This window comes from Lepus europaeus, chromosome 9 (assembly GCF_033115175.1).
Source record: "Lepus europaeus isolate LE1 chromosome 9, mLepTim1.pri, whole genome shotgun sequence".
Lineage (NCBI taxonomy): Eukaryota > Metazoa > Chordata > Mammalia > Lagomorpha > Leporidae > Lepus > Lepus europaeus.
The window spans coordinates 84,976,316-84,992,354 of NC_084835.1; the positions used below are offsets into that span (position 1 = coordinate 84,976,316).

Sequence of the window (16,039 nt, forward strand, 5' to 3'; positions counted from 1 at the left end):
AATGAAGGAAATCTCCTTTAGCTTTGAAGCACTGAGAAAATGAAGGCGAGCTGAAGGACGCACCCTTACCACACACATGCCAGCCTCAGCCTCAGCCTCAAGGCAGGCTCAGTGAGAGCAGGCTGATTTCTTCTAAGTTTATATTTATCTGAAAGAGAGAGATGGAGAAATGATCCACCCTCCCACCAGCTGGTTCACTCCCCAGTTGGCTGCAACAACCAGGGCTAGGCCACATCAAAGCCAGGAGCCAGGAACTCCATCCGGGTCTCCCACAAAGTACCTGGCCCATCATTCGCTGCCGTCCCAGCTGTACTAGCAGGAAGCTGGATTGGAACTGGAGTAGTCAGGACTTGAACCAGCACTTGCATATGGAATTCCTGACCTATTGTGCCACAGTGCTGGCACAAAGTAGCTGATTTTTATCCATAACTGTTAGCTGGCCTCAGCTCAGCTCACTGTACCTATTTTTTTTTTTTAATTTATTTGACAGAGTTAGACACTGAGAGAGACAGACAGAAAGGTCTTCCTTCCGTTGTTTCACCCCCCAAATGACCGCTACGTCCAGAGCTACATCAATCTGAAGCCAGGAGTCTCCTCCTGGTCTCCCATATGGGTGCAGGAGCCCAAGCACTTGGGCCATCCTCCACTGCCTTCCTGGGCCACAGCAGAGAGCTGGACTGGAAGAGGAGCAACTGGGACTGGAACCTGGTGCCCACATGGGTTTCCGGTGCTGCAGGTGGAGGATTAACCAAGTGAGCCATGGCGCCGGCCCCGCTCACTGTACCTATTAATGGTACCTCATCGTATCTGATAACAGAGGAAAGTGAGGCGACTCCAGAGGAAGTAACACTGACCTCAGTCTCTACATTTTTCACAAAGTCCAGTGCATAGTCTAAGTTATAATCCCAGGGCAGAATATGGAACCCTAACTCATAATCAAGAGGAAAAGGAGACAATAACAGCATGTTCCTAAGTGATCCTTTTCTTGAAATGTGCAGTAAAGGATTCAAGATAAATTTATAATGTTTCTTAGAAAAGGAAAATGTAGACAAATTGATGGAAAGGTGGATAATTTCAACAGGGAACTGCAATCTATAGAAAAGAGTCATTGTCATTCGGGAAGCACAAAATGAAGTATGTGAGATAAGGAACACAATGGATGAGTCTAGTGAAAAATTGTTCCTGGCAAAAAAAGAGGACAAGTAAATTCCAAGACACATGATTAGAAAATGTACAAACTAAAACACGGTAAGAAACAATGGAAAGAACAAAGCAGAATGTAAGACACATGTGGACACAGCCAAATGGTCTAACACGTATCACTGGAGTACCAGAGGAAGAAGAGGAACAAGAAGCAATGTCTGAGGAGATGATGCCTGGGAATTTCCCCAGACTGATTTGACATATCAGCTCACCAATTTGAGAAACTTAGCAAATCCAAGCAGAATCGGTACTGGAAGGACTGTATCATGGGCCAACTGCTAAAACCACACACAGGGAGAAAATCTTTAAAACAGCTGGAGAGAAGAGATACGTTACTTTGTGCAAGGCAGTAAGAATGGGGGCTCACTTTTCAATAGCAACAGGGGAAGCCAGAAATAAAAATGGAGAGTGACATCTTTCAATTATGAGAAGACAAAAACCTCTCAGCTAGAATTCTGTCTCCAGGGATGTTACCTTTCAGAAATGAAGGCAAATCTTTCTGGTTTTTAATTTTTATTTTCAACCAATATATCTATTGTCCTATACTTATTTTCCTTGTAGACTATTTCTTTGGGCTGACTTTATGAAAAGGAAAAAGAAATTATGGTGTTTTCTTCCAACCCATCATGATTGTATTTTTTAAAATGAAGTAAAAATCAGGGGAAATTATGCTATTTTGGTCTAGAATGTTCATGCCCTCTACTACATCTCAGTATATGGCAGTGTCTTGCTGACACATGGAGGATGGTGATGAGCCACGTGGCCCGGTGGGTGGCTCCATGAGGGCACAAAGGGCCCAGGAAGAGGAACATGTTCGTGGCCAGAGGGAATGGAAATAAGCAGCTGTGAGGACAGGAACCAAGACGAGAGGGGATAAAAAGCAGAACCAGAAATGAGCTGAAGAAGAAGTGAAGTCATCACAAAACTGAGTTTGACAATCCTGGATCCGTGGCAGATGTGCCTTTTAAACTTCTGACACGTTACATGGAAAGCAGGTTCCCTAGGGGTGTGTAAAATGGGAACTACTGGTGATTCTCAGAGGGACAATCGGGCAATGCCTTATTGATGGTTCAAGGCTCTGAAAATGTGAGCAAATGAAACTGAAGGAGCTTCATGTGCTTTTGGAAGGGTAGTTTGGCACTTTAGGGTACGACATAGAATTTTAAGTCCGTATAAAAGGGGAACTAGATTTCTGGGTAAAACATAGGCGTGCCACTGGCTGCTATGCTCTGAGGAGGGCTGTCGTCAGAGGCTCGGGGTCCCAGGCAGAAAGGTGAGTCGTCTTGAGGCCGCTCACCTCCAGTTAAACTCCGAGCCCATCCAGACAGTGCGGAATCATTCAGCAGCAGTTTAAAAACTTCACTTCCGAGAAGAGCCTATGTTTCAAGACTTTGGCAGTGCTGAAAAAACTGGCTTCTGATAGGAGCAGGGAGACCAAGCTCACTTGGGTATAAGTAGAAAAACTACAATTGGCTTCTTTTTGTGGGTGCCAATGTTGTGCAAACAGTCCATGAAAAAGTAAATTAACAACATCATCAACAACAGAAAACCTTGTCTGTTGAAAGCATCATTGTCCCATAGCTGCAGGTCTGGAGTAACGCAGGTGATGGAGCACCTGGAGTCCTGGCCTTCCTTGCACAAAGTGTCACTGTTTCCATGTGTAATTCAGTCATGTGTGCTTTCCTAGCACAGGCTGTGGCTCCATTACAGCATGTTTCATATATGCAGTAAAACTTCAACCACAAGCACGCAATATCCATGCACTGTGATCCACTGTTCCCAACTGTTTCCATCAATATCCATTTTTCTGTGTGCATTCGTTGCCACCCAGGTTGTAAATCCTGAAACTTAAAAAGGTAGTAGGGAAAAGAGCTCAAAATTTAAAAATGGATGTATGTTAGCATTTTCCCCCTCTGAATTTGGAAAAGCTGTTGTTTTTTTTTTTTAACTTGACTGGACCCTATCAGGCTGGGACACTTGTGTTCCATAGGCAGAGACTTTGAAAACCCTTACCTATAGGGCTTTTTTTTTTTTTTTTTTTGGACAGGCAGAGTGGACAGTGAGAGAGAGAGACACAGAGAAAGGTCTTCCTTTTACCATTGGTTCACCCTCTGATGGCCGCTGCGGCCGGCGCGCTGTGGCTGGCGCACCGCGCTGATCTGAAGCCAGGAGCCAGGTGCTTCTCCTGGTCTCCCATGCGGGTGCAGGGCCCAAGCACTTGGGCCATCCTCCACTGCCTTCCTGGGCCATAGCAGAGAGCTGGCCTGGAAGAGGGGCAACCAGGACAGAATCCGGCGCCCTGACTAGGACTAGAACCCGAACCCGGTGTGCCGGCGCCGCAGGTGGAGGATTAGCCTATTGAGCCATGGTGCCGGCCACCTATAGGGTTTTGAAGTTGTGGACTTCTTATAAAATGAAATGTAGCCAATGGAAATGAAAAATCTGAGCACATTTTATAAGTTTCCTCTGGTAAAAACAAGAAGAGATTACACAAGATTTCTATCAGGAAAGTATAGTTCTGGGTATTTGAGATTCGCCTTAGTTTCTGAGTGTTTAACATGACTTGGGAACCGTGTTTCGCAGTTCTTTCTCCTTGCTGTCTATAGGCAGGTGCCTTGAGGCCAGACTTGGACCGTCTTTATCATGTAGCTTTGCCAAAACACATATTTCTGCTTAGGGAGCAGATGAATGTACCAAAGAAAAGCTTCGTGAACACTCCTTTTGCTAGTGAAGGAAGGTGAACCTGTGAGGGCTTTTAAAGACTACAAAATCCATGTTTCTGTGTAATGTAGTAAGAAGTCGGAGATAGCTGATGTTCGCCAGGCATATGCAAGCACCTGTGGAGAATAGTTGGTGCCTGTACATCACAGGGCGTGCGTCATGGGCGCTTGGTGACATGTGCTGCAGAGGCTGGCGTGTGCTGTCCACTCTGGTGTGCGCTGTCTGGGGCAGGTGAAGACAGCACACGCGGGATGGAGAGCTCAATTGAGAGAAAACACAGTTTTGTGTTCATACAGTAGTGTGACACAAATGCCCTGAGTGTGGGTTTGTACAGAGCCTCTAGGGGGCACTCTGGAGCTGTCGCTAATTCTATAAAGCTCTCACTTTGGCCTTTGCTGGCACCTATTGCTAACAGTGCTTGGCTGCTTAGGGGAGCACTTGGGTTGTATTTTCATTTGGCCGTCCTTCTCTCTGCATATCTTGCACTCAGGGGCTGTTTCATTTTGCAGGATCCACTAGTTCGTGGACTATGGGAACCGATGACTCTCCTAATGTCACGGATGACGCGGCCGATGAGATCATGGACCGCATTGTCAAGTCAGCCACGCAGGTGCCCAGTCAGCGAGTGGTACCTCGGGAGAGAAAGCGATCCCGGGCCAACAGGAAGTCTCGTGAGTGCATTTGAGGCGGGATCCACCCTGCTGTTCTGTGTGACCCAGGAAGGGCAGAGACAGAGGGGCCAGCTCTGGGAAGGTCTCAGTGGCTGCCTGGAGTACCCATCTGCACTCAGCGGAGGGTTTCACACCTGACTGGCAGTGGTGGCCATCGTGGAGGAGAGGAGCGACAGTCACACCTGTCTGGTGTCCTGAGTGTTTTGCTCTTTGTGGCCAGGCCTCTCTCTGTTCACACTGTGTCCCGGGAAGGTCTGGAGGGCCTCAGATGTCTGTGGTATGTAGGGGTGGCCTCAGCAGGGCCCAGTGCCCAGGATGCTTGGCTGGAGACTGTGTCTCTGCCCTTTATCTAGCACCAGAGGCCAGCTGCTGGGCTGCAGACTGGGGTCTCCAGGAGCTCACCACTGCCAATAGACACATGGGAGGTGAAAACCAGGGCGAGGGAGGTCCCTCAGTGGTAGTTAGGAGGCTCTAAATAGTTAATGTTAGCCTAGACTGACTTTTTTTTCCCCTTTCCCTACCAAATAGAGAAGTTAACTAAATCGAGGTGATTGATTTTCCGCTTTGTTCTGGGCCTGCTGCCTGCCTGCTCAGCTGGTGGTGGTGGGCTTGCCTTGGTCAGTGCTGGGCTGGCTCTCGCAGGAGTCTCACTCTGGAGCAGTGTGGCCCCCACAGATCCTCGGACAGCTGCCTTCGTGAGCTGTGGCCTGGGGTGTTTCTGGAGCAAGCTCAGCCCCCACGCTGCAGTTCACTGCTGCATCACTCAGTGTGGCTTTAGTCTCCAGCTCTGCCTCGGAGAACAAGGGACAGTGACAGGGAGCCTGTTCTGTCTCCCCAGAGTAGAAAGATAGGGGCCCCTGGGAGGCAGCAAGTCAGTCTCAAACTCAGAGTGGCCCCAACCTGTCCATCCCAGAGGCTGGCTCAGGAGGTGATGGCGTTGTGGGCTGTGTACACCGACTTGGTGGTTCTGCTGGACTCACACACACACCTGCTTCCCCAATCAAGAGGCTGGAGGACTCTGCTCCTTTATTGATCTGCCTTAGTTTCTCTTGGAACTTCTCTCTACAAAAGGAAAATGTCACTTGAGTTGGGGGCAGGGGGTGCAGTTCTGGTTCTGTAAGATGGATGGGCTGAGGGTCTCTTTCTGATGTGCTTCTGGGTGGAGCAGCTGTCGCCGGGCCCGGTGCATACATTGAGTAGCAAGGTTCTTGAGCTACGGTTTTCAAACTTGTCTGCACATCCATCAGAAGGTCCTGCAGAGACTATGGAGTTCTAGACGTCTGGGCTGCACTTGGGCCCACACTTCAGAAACTCAGGGCTGGGGCCTGAGGTCTGGGTCCCTGCCCCTGCTCCCTTGGGGCTCCATGGCATTAGGGGGGAGGCTCTCCATCTGCTACCTGCCTTCTCCCCCACAGCCACCCTGGCCCCAGCAACATTCCCTTCATTCACTAACTGGAACCGTCACTCAGGGAGACTGGCTTTTTACACCTTCAAGGATATATTGGTGGCTTCCAGTGTCAATATCTAAGGCCTTCACGTTTATTTTTTCCTGTATTTGGCTGTTTCCCCAGCGCTGCTGGGAATTTGTTGCCTGTCTCCAGGTTTACCCAGGTGAATAACTTGGCTGGGACTTGGTCCTCACAGTTGGGTCTCAGGCAATGCGAGCACTTCCTGGAGTCTTGTTAAAAATTTAGATTTATGGGTGTTCCCAGAGCAGCCAAGTCAGCATCTGCATTACCAAGCTCTCCAGGTGATTCCCATTCATAATAAGATGGAGACACCTTGGACATGGGCCCAGGAGTGGTACTGCGGGTCCTCAGGAGACAAGCTCTTCTCTGGTTGGAGGTGGGGAAGACAGGTGCATCTATGCTGGCTCAACACAATGTGCTGAATCTCAGTTGACCCAAGCAGCACAGCGCTTCCATTTTCCCAGATTTGAAGGGCGTAAAATAGTATTTTCTTTGGTTTTAATTTACATTTGCTATGTATTGGAAAGGCTAAGCCTCTTTTTTTTTTTTAAGATTTATTTATTTATTTGAAAGAGTTATATAGAGAAAGGAGAGGTGGCAGCGGTGGAGGGGGAAGGGGGGTCTTCCATCTGCTGGTTCACTCTGCAACGGCTGGAGCTTTGCCTATCCGAAGCCAGGAGCTTCCTCCGGGTCTCCCATGTGGGTTCAGGGGCCCAAGAACTTGGGCCATCGTCTGCTTTCCCAGGCTATAGCAGAGAACTGAATCAGAAGTAGAGCAGCCGGGACTTGAACCAGCGCCCATATAGGATGCCAGCACTGCAGGCAACAGCTTTACCTGCTACACCACAGCAATGGCCCCAGGCTAAGCCTCTTGTTATTTTCACCTATTCTTTGTTTTTTCCTAAATTTTTGTTTGTTTGAAAGGCAGAGAGAGAGAGAGAGAGAGCTCACAGCCACTGATTCACTCTTCAAATGCCCTCGACAGTTGAGGCTGGGCCTGGCCAAAGCTGGGAGCCTAGAATTCATTCTGGGTCTCCCATCTGGATGGTGGGTTCCGAAGTACTTGAGCCACCACCTGCTGCTTCCCAGAGCGGATGTTGGCGGGAAGCTGGGATTGGAAGCAGAGCCAGGACTCTTAACCCAGGAACTCTGATGTGGAATATGGATATCCTAAGAAGTGTCTTAATGGCCGTGCCACACATCGGCCCCTGTGTCCCTTCTTTTGTGTATGACTTGTCCATGTCACTTACATGTGTTTCTATAAATAACCTTTTAAATGAAACTTGCCACACACTTTTTGAGGTCGTAGGTAGATTATATTCAGTAGTTGCCCTTTCGTGCTCTGTTCTTGGTTACTGATAACCAAGTAGCAGAAGCCATTGCACTGAACTCTTGGTCTGACTGCAGCACAAGGATGACCATGGGGGAGGACCTGGGAAGGTCTGCGGTGGGGTGGCCCTAGGGAGCAGTATGGAGGAAGGCTTCCAGGGTAGGGAGTTGCCCGTGGAAGGGAGGGGTGGGGACAGCCAGGGACCTCAGACATTGGCCTGGCTCATTCCTGGAGCCAAGGGCATGTGCTCTTTCTCCAGATCACGTCTGCATTGGCGTGGCCCTCTGGTCTGGGGACAACCAGATTTGTAGAATGACATAAAATGTCATTGGGAACAATAACACAGTTAGAATCAATTTTCCTAGCCAATCTGGGAAGGGAGAGGTTTTGCCTGTTTTTGTGGTTGACATAAAATAATTTACTGCGGTATTGTTTCCATTCTGATTTTGTGCAAAATAGCCGTGTATTTTTATTTAGCCAAACACATATTTTCCTGTGATACAGTTAGAAACACTGCACCAAATGTATGTGTTTGTCTGTAATGGGTCTAACTTATTTATAATGGCAGTATCAACAGAAATTTAAGATGGAGGAAGTTAGGCTTTGATTTCCCTAATAAAGGGATAATAAATTCCGACTTTTCACAAGAGGTTAAAAGAATAAGAAAAAATAATCTGCAAAATCTATATGCGTTCTACTGGTTTGGGCCTCACCCTGAAACGGCTATATTTGGTTGGATTGTTCAACAATGGCAATGAGGTACATGCATAATGAATACCAACATATTTGGGCTGTAACTCATTTGTCTAAAGATAAGAAGTGATTGACTATTACAGGAAACTAAACAGAATCCTTCCCATAATCTAGAAACTTATGGCCAGCAGGATCCCGAGTTAAACATCCGCTTTCATGTTTAGTGCTGGTGACTAGGCCTGCACACATCACATGTCCAGCCTAAAATACACAGTGTGGCTACGCCAAGGGCAGCTGAATCGATTTGGGAGTTCCCTTGTCAGGTTTGCTGTTTTTCTAGCTGTTGCCAATCAGGGTCTCCCTAAGTAAATATTACAGATTGTCCAGGTGATTTCTAACCTGGGAAATGGTCAGTCCGACTCACATTGAGTGGTTCCGCAGGTTCCAGGTGCTCTCCAGTCAGCCAGGGGCTGTGACTGGGGGAGATCGTTCTCGGAGTGCTTGTCACCCTTCCTGTTTTGGTTTCTCTTTTCCACCCATAGGGGTTGTATCTTGTCCCAGTGAAGATCATCATCTTAAGCTTCCTGTCGGCCTTGCCTAGAGAATGATGGGGCTCTGTGGTGTTGGAAGGGTCCTTCCTGGTTTGGATCTGCAGGGCAGGCCCTGGTGGTTGGGGAGAGAGGACGGCCCCCATGCACCTGCTTTGTTATTTCCTTTCTTGGACCCATCTTTGGTAGAAGGCTTGCCCCGCTGGCTGCCTGCTTGTGGCCTCTTACCCAGCAAGTCAAATAGAGCCAGGGATTAAGAACTCCCATTCTGTCTTTTTTCTTTTCCCAGGGAGAGTACAGGCTGTGGCCTGGTGGAGAAAGGTGGGCTACTCCTTTTTCTGTTGAGTTTCCCTCTAAGGAAGGGCTTGGGACTCCACCTCTGATGTGGCCATGACACTTAGGGCTCAGGGCCATGATTTTATAAAAATGCCGTCGCTTTGATAGGACATACAAATAACAGACCAGTCTCCTCACTGGTCGAGAACCTAACAATGGTCACTCCTACTAGAGCAAGTTTTCAGTGGGAAGAGCCAGACGTCCAACTCCAGGGTCTAGTGGAAAAGGAAGCCACAACTCTGCTTATACTCCTGACTCGTCTGTCCTCACACCATGACCCCCTCTTCGCCAAACATGTGTCCCCTGGGAGCTTCAGGAGTGCTTTTGAAGGGCATGTGATGTACTTCAAATTTATGTGGTGTCACTAAAACCTTATTCTACAGAATGTTAAGAATTGTAGCCATGATATCAATATAATTTCCTAAGGGCAGGATTATTGAATATGAAACATTATTGAATCATTTTAGATGAAGTAGGAGATATGTTTCATAAAATATTAGATTTAACCTTGGCCCTGATCCATACAGAATGAAGTTCAGTTATCTCTACTTTTCCAAATGTTTGAAATTGTCTAGAGGCACGGACATATGGCGCCACAATCAAAATGTTAAATGGGACTGCTGCACTCTGTAGCAGTGTGCCTGGGTTTAAGTCTTGGCCCAGCTTTCAATTCCAGCTTCCTGCTAATGTATACCTTGGGAGACAGCAGGTGATGGTTCAGGAACCTAGGTCCTTGCCACCCATGCAGGAGACCCAAATTGAGTTGTAGACTCCTGACTTCAGTGTGAGCGAGCCCCAGCTGTTGCAAGTATTTGGGGAGTGAACTAGTGAATGGAAGATCTCTCTAGCTGTCTCTCATTTTCTTTCAAAAACAAATAACTTTTTTTTTATTTGACAGGTAGTTATAGACACTGAGAGAGAGAGAGACAGAGAGAAAGGTCTTCCTTCCATTGGTTCACCCCCCAAGTGGCCATCACGGCCGGCGCTGATCAGGAGCCAGGTGCTCCTCCTGGTCTCCCATGCGGGTGCAGGGTCCCAAGCACCTGGGCCATCCTCCACTGCCCTCCTGGGCCACAGCAGAGAGCTGGACTGCAAGAAGAACAACCAGGACTAGAACCTGGCACCCATATGGGCTGCCGGTGCCGCAGGCAGAGGACTAACCAAGTGAGCCACGGCGCCGGCCCACAAACAACTTTTAAAATATGAAAACATCTGGAGATTTTTTCCATTAACCCATTAAGAAACATTTCCCTGTGTTGCGCTACTTCTGCGTTCTCGTAGAGGGTGCAGTAACCAAGGCTGTGGGCTGGAAGCTTCACACCTGATGGTCTTGGTTGCAGTGAGGTTAGAAGGACGAGTTTCTCAATCAGCCTTTGTCTCTGCAGTGACAAAGGATTAAGGATGGACTGACCCCTCCTCTGGGGCTGCTGAGGGCGCGCCCGCCCATGTGCAGAGGACACAGGACAAGAGGGCAAAGACAGCTTGCCTGAGAGAAACCTTAGGGTCTCCTGGTCAAGCCAGGTGCAGTGTCCCTGTGCGTCAGAGGACAGTGCCCTGCTCCGGGGCTGGCCAGCACTCCAATGTGGTAAAAAGGCAGAACACGGGGGTTCAGGGGAAGCCACGGGTTGGAGAGACGGATGCAGAGGGAGTTGTGGTGTGCACTGCACTGCAGGTTGCACCCTTGTTTTGTTTTCAGACAAATCGCCCTCCCGAGTGGGGGAACTGACACACTGAAAGTGGAGGCTGGCCTTTAGTCCTCTGCCAGATCTGTGTGTGTGTGTGCCAGGCACCACTGGGTCTGCAGTGGATGTTTGCAGGGAGGGACAATCCATAAAAAGCATCCAAGAGTCTGTCCGTCCTGCTGTCCATCCACAAGCTGTTGTGAGCACCAAGCACCTTGCGGTGGGATAGGACAGGACTTTGTCTTTTCTGCCAGTGCCCCATGGAATGAATGTTTTTCCGTGCTCAGGCACTCACACATGCATACAGCAGAAATGGAGCCTGGGCCGCACCTGAGTTGCTTGACCTCACGGAGCCTCAGCATTCTTGGATACAGTGAGGACAGGAGTGCCAGCTACAGGCAGCTTCAGGCTCCCACCAGCACCAGGCCCTCGGGCAGCAGTGCAACGGACCCTGGAAGGTTCCAGGAGCCTGGAACTCCATCTGCATCTCCTGTGCTGGTGATAGGGGCCCAAACACTTGGGCAATCATCTACTGCCTGTCCAGGCACTTTAGCAGGTAGCTGGATTGGAAGTGGAGCAGCTGGGACTTAAACCAGTACTCAGATGGGATGCTGGTGTCTCAGGTGGCAGCTTCACCTGCTGTGTCCAATGCCAGCCCCCAAGGTTTTTTGTCTTTTTAACTTTTTATTTTTAAAAAACTTTAGGGGCTGGTGCGATGGCGCACTAGGTTAATCCTCCGCCTGCGGCACCAGCATCCCATATGGGTGGTGGTCCTCTTCCAGTCCAGCTCTCTGCTGTGGCCCAGGAGGGCAGTAGAGGATGGCCCAAGTGCTTGGGTCCCTGCACCCACATGAGAGACCAGGAAAGAAGATCCTGGCTCCTGGCTTCGGATTGGTGTAGCTCCGGCCGTGGCAGCCATTTGGGGAGTGAACCAACAGAAGGAAGACCTTTCTCTCTCTCTCACTGTCTGTAACTCTACCTGTCAAATAAACAAATTAAAAAAAAAAATCTTAAAAAAAAAAAAAACACTTTAGACTTACAAAAAAGTTGCACTGGTCACTCAGCTTCCTGTAATGCTAATGCCTTGCATCGCCTAGGACCATTTATCCAAAGTACAGAGCTCCTAACTAAACTCGGGGATTTCTTCAGATTTCACTGGTCTTCCCATTCATGTCCTCATTCTGCTCCACAGGACTACCCGGATCCCACAGCGCATCTGGCCACCAGCTCCTGAGTCTCCTGTGAGCTGTGGAGGACATTTCATGACTTTGGCACTTTTGAAAAATTCTGGCCAGTTATTTGTAGAATGCCCAGCAACTTGGGGGAATCTCTGCCTCTCATAGATAGGATTTTATGTGACCAAAATTGGAAGGAGAAAACCAAGACAAGAACTCAGATGGTGAAATAATTGATATTGATCAAAGCAAAACCAAATCTTACATCCGATCAGGAAGCACTACTCACCTGACAGCAGTTCTCCTATACTGAAGTCCAGAGGGGCATGGCTGTGCCTGCTCTTCTGGCTGCAGTCAGCAGGGAGAAGAAAGGTAGTGCCGGGGAGCAGTTCTGAACAGCAGCAAAGCTGATTACACACTCTTCCCAGTGTGCCTAGCAGAAAATCTTTAGAGTCATAGGGATTAAACAATGTTTAGCATCATATACAAAACAAGACCAGAAATCTGTCGGTGATCCAAAGGTGAAAGCACAGATGGTTTCTCCCATGGAGATGTGAAGCCCGGTCTCTTTCTCGTCGAGTGAGATGTTGGAGAATGTCGTGCCAGATTTCAGCAGGGCACAGCCATGTCCAGCCTCCTGGCTCGGAGCCTTGTCCAGCACTTACCGTGTGTGCTTGGGCTAGCACCTTGATCTCTGTGTGCTCCCACTGGCTCACTTCTTGGTGAGGCCCTCACAGTACCCATCTCGGAGGGTTTCCAATAGATTACAGGAAACCTGGTAAACACTCTCTATTGGTAGCCATGGTCAGCATTGTTTTTCAAGTTTGATTCATTTACCAAGGACTCACCTGATAGTGCTTTGTAGAATTGAATGGTTTCTCATTTCTAAGGGAGGGGAAAACAAAAGAAAAGGATCTTAAGATCTGATGGCACAGGCAGCCCCTTGTGCTGCCTGTTGACATCAGAAGCACCCTGTGGCAGAGCGCCCTGTTGCCACTGCAGCATTGTAAGAGCTATCACAAGGGCCTGCGGCATGGAGTGGTCGCTGGTGCCAGCAAAATGACCCATGCTATTTGTAGAAGAGCTGCAGCGCAGACTGGGGTAAACATTTCCAGGCGGCTCCCTGTTAAGCATCTTTGGGGAGGGAAGGCAGTCACATGTGCAAGGCCAGAATGTAGCGTTCAAGCAGGATGTGGTGATTGGGAGTGGAGAGCACCCAGATGTTATCTTATCAGACCTCGGGCTGGCCCCTCCTCACCCCCACACTTGGAGAGAAATCTCACTGGTTCCTGGAAGGATTTATCTGACTTGGATGTTTGGCTTGTGCGAGTCCACATCCTGCAGCCCCTACTTGCAAGGCCTCTTGTTTTCTTACATCCTCAGCCTTTTTTGGTTTTCTGGAATCTTTGAGTGAAAGACAGCTCCCTGTCTGGACGTGAGCATTTCTCCTTGCAGTGTGTCCCTATTAGACCCCTGTTTCCCTGACCCCAAGAATCTTTCCATAGCTCTTGACTTAGAGTAGATGCTCAAGTACCATTTGCTGAATGAGGAGTGAACTGATGAGCAGGTGGCAGGGTAGGGGGAGAAGCAGCCAACACCCAAAGGGCCCTTATGATGCATGACTTGAATTGGAGTACAAAACTGACCTCAGGTGACTGGCTTCATTTCATACTCTGTTTCATGTGGCCAAGGGAATTAACATTGACTCTACAAGGGAGTGTTCAGGTTCTTAAGGTCCTTTTCATTACACTAGGGGGTGGTATATTTCTAGGAGGACTTATCTGAACTGGTGTGAAATCCCACAGAAAGTAGGTTATATAAAACAGATTTTGTGTATGTGTGAATACTCACTTTTTAGGGACAGAGCTGGGAAGCAAAGGGACCTAAAATTACACTGGCTTTCCCCAAAGCAGAGGACACATGGTGGGGTGAGCAAGGAGGCAGGGAGCATCCCTAGAAGTGTCAGAAGTACGAGTGGTCCCCAGTGGGGGAGAGCATGGGCTCAGTGCCCTCTGGTAGGAAGGTCAATGTGGGCACCAGTGAGCTTTGTTCTCTTCTCTGAGCCTGTCCCAGTGAGCTGCGCCCAGTGCCATATCTATTAGGGAAGTTTCACATATACCCTAAGGTGTCAGGGTCCTTACTCAAGTATTTCTGTGAAACTAAACCGACAGATACAGGAATCAAGCAGCTGAGTGGAAGTATTGACAAAGCATCTTTTAATACTTGCATGGGTAAAAATGCCTGCAGTCTGTGTGGTCTTCTGTAGTCATTCAGCCAAGAATATACAAAGGGTCTTCAAAAGGTCCTGGAAAATGCACATGGTGAAAAAACTATGCATGTATGACCTTTAAGGAAATACAGAAAAGGCCAAACACCATTAATAAATCGAAGTAAATGTAATTAGTTATCTTTCAAAGCAAAAGGTCTTGTCTCAAGAGGGGAAGCTCCTGCCACCTTCATCCTTATCCTTTATTTTGTCATCCAGATTGATCAGTTTTAAGCAATGGGTGGGGAAAACTAAGATGCCAAGGTGAACAGGAGCCAGTTTTAAGATCCTGCAGTTGCCAGTGTAACCCTCCGGAAGGTGATCGTTGGCCTTTCTTGAGCCTTGCATAGTTCACTGAGGTCATCCAGCCAGTCCACCCAGAAGTGCTAACAGTTGGCTCCTTGGCATGGATTCCACAAGGAGTCAGTTATTTGAGTCATCGTCTCCAGAGGAGCTTTCATGAGTTGAGACCAAGACCTGGTGCACTGGGAGAGACTCATCCTGACCACTGCCCCTTGCTCTGCAGGGCTGTGGGGTCTTGGGCATGTCCCCACAGCTGTCATTGCTCCTCTCCCAGCGTTGTTGGATCTTGTTGGAGCCCTCACTGTGCACTGGTTTTCCTACCGCATTGGTGTCATCGGAACTCACGTTTTCCTGTGCTTTGTGGTGTTTTAGGCTGCTCTGATCACTCCTCAGCTGGGAAGATGATTTCCACACCACTTGCATTTGTGCAGTTTGCTGCCTATTTCTCAGAAGCCTCGTGAGAACATGTCTCATCCCCCTTCTCCCTTCTACACACACACACACACACACACACACACACACTTACACTTGCTCCTCTCGGCCCTCCAAGTCCTCAAATCAGTCTGCTGTCACTCCAGGGTTCTGCCTGCCCTGTACACAGACCACCAGGGCATGTCAGCTACAGCAGGGTAGGGCTCAGCAGGTCTGAGCCCTGGGGCTTACCTGGGGTCCTTGCGGGCAAGGGTGGGTCTGGTGTGCTGAATGCTATGCCTTGCTGCTGATCCCTCTCTTCCTTCTCACCCCTTTGGCTGTGGTCTGCGGGCACCATTCCAGTGCGAAGGACCCTGAAGAGCGGCCTGACTCCGGAAGAGGCCAGAGCCCTGGGCCTGGTTGGCACCTCGGAGCTGCAGCTGTGACCCTCACAGAGCGCCTTGAGGAGTGTACGGAGCAGAGGGCAAGCTGCCGCTGGCTGCAAGCCCTCCACTGGGTGCCGGGGGAGACTGGACACTGACCCCCCGGGGTTCTGGAAGAGAGTACCTCCTCCGGGTGTCCCCACACGGCTGGCGCTGCCTGCTCTGCAAGCCGTGCACCTCCAGCAGTCTCCCACACACGCTTCTCTCGTCGTGTCCGCTGTGTCTCTCTTGTGTTCCTGACGCCTGGTTTGTTAGTCCTAACGTGTGACACCTTTTCTGGGCCGGGGGCAGCCCTTTGAAGGAGCAGATCACTTCTGTCACAGTTTTTATGAGGCAGTTTGGCTAGATCGGCAGACTGGGTCTCCGGCACCCCTGAGTCTCCAGATGTCAACCCCAAACTTGTACACAAAAGCAAGCACAGGTTGTTTTCCAGTTGTGGATTTCAGATGTACTAAATGTTTATACAAATTCCTAAGTGTACACCGTGTTTCAAATACTAAATAAATAGTTTAATGCCATGACCAGAACCTTCTCTCTTCCTGGGTATATAGGACCTTCCACAGCCACTTGGGCTCACCTCCTGATTCAGCAAAACCCCTGCTCAGTTTTGCCAGAAGGACACCTGCTGGGAAGGCCTACAGGCCGTTTTGGTTGTGTTTTGTTTATGGGATGAGAGGCACCAACAGTGCACTCTAGGAATCTCCTAAGCTTTTGTTGTGGGACATAATAACTTTTATTAACCTGGGGGGGGGGGGAGTCATTGTGATGCTAACACTCATTTTGCAAAT

General features: G+C 49.0%; 1 protein-coding gene across 5 annotated transcripts in view; it reads left to right on the top strand.

The window, feature by feature from the left end:
* The window catches only part of FHOD3 (formin homology 2 domain containing 3), a 484,314-nt gene extending 468,550 nt beyond the window's left edge, over nucleotides 1-15,764 (top strand). For all 5 annotated transcript variants that reach the window (XM_062201570.1, XM_062201571.1, XM_062201573.1 and 2 more), the window contains 2 exons: nucleotides 4,434-4,595; nucleotides 15,172-15,764. In XM_062201570.1, coding sequence (XP_062057554.1) covers nucleotides 4,434-4,595; nucleotides 15,172-15,254 — 245 coding nt within the window. In that variant the 3' untranslated portion in view covers nucleotides 15,255-15,764. The remainder of the gene's footprint in view (nucleotides 1-4,433; nucleotides 4,596-15,171) is intronic.
* The last annotated feature ends 275 nt before the right edge of the window (nucleotides 15,765-16,039 follow it).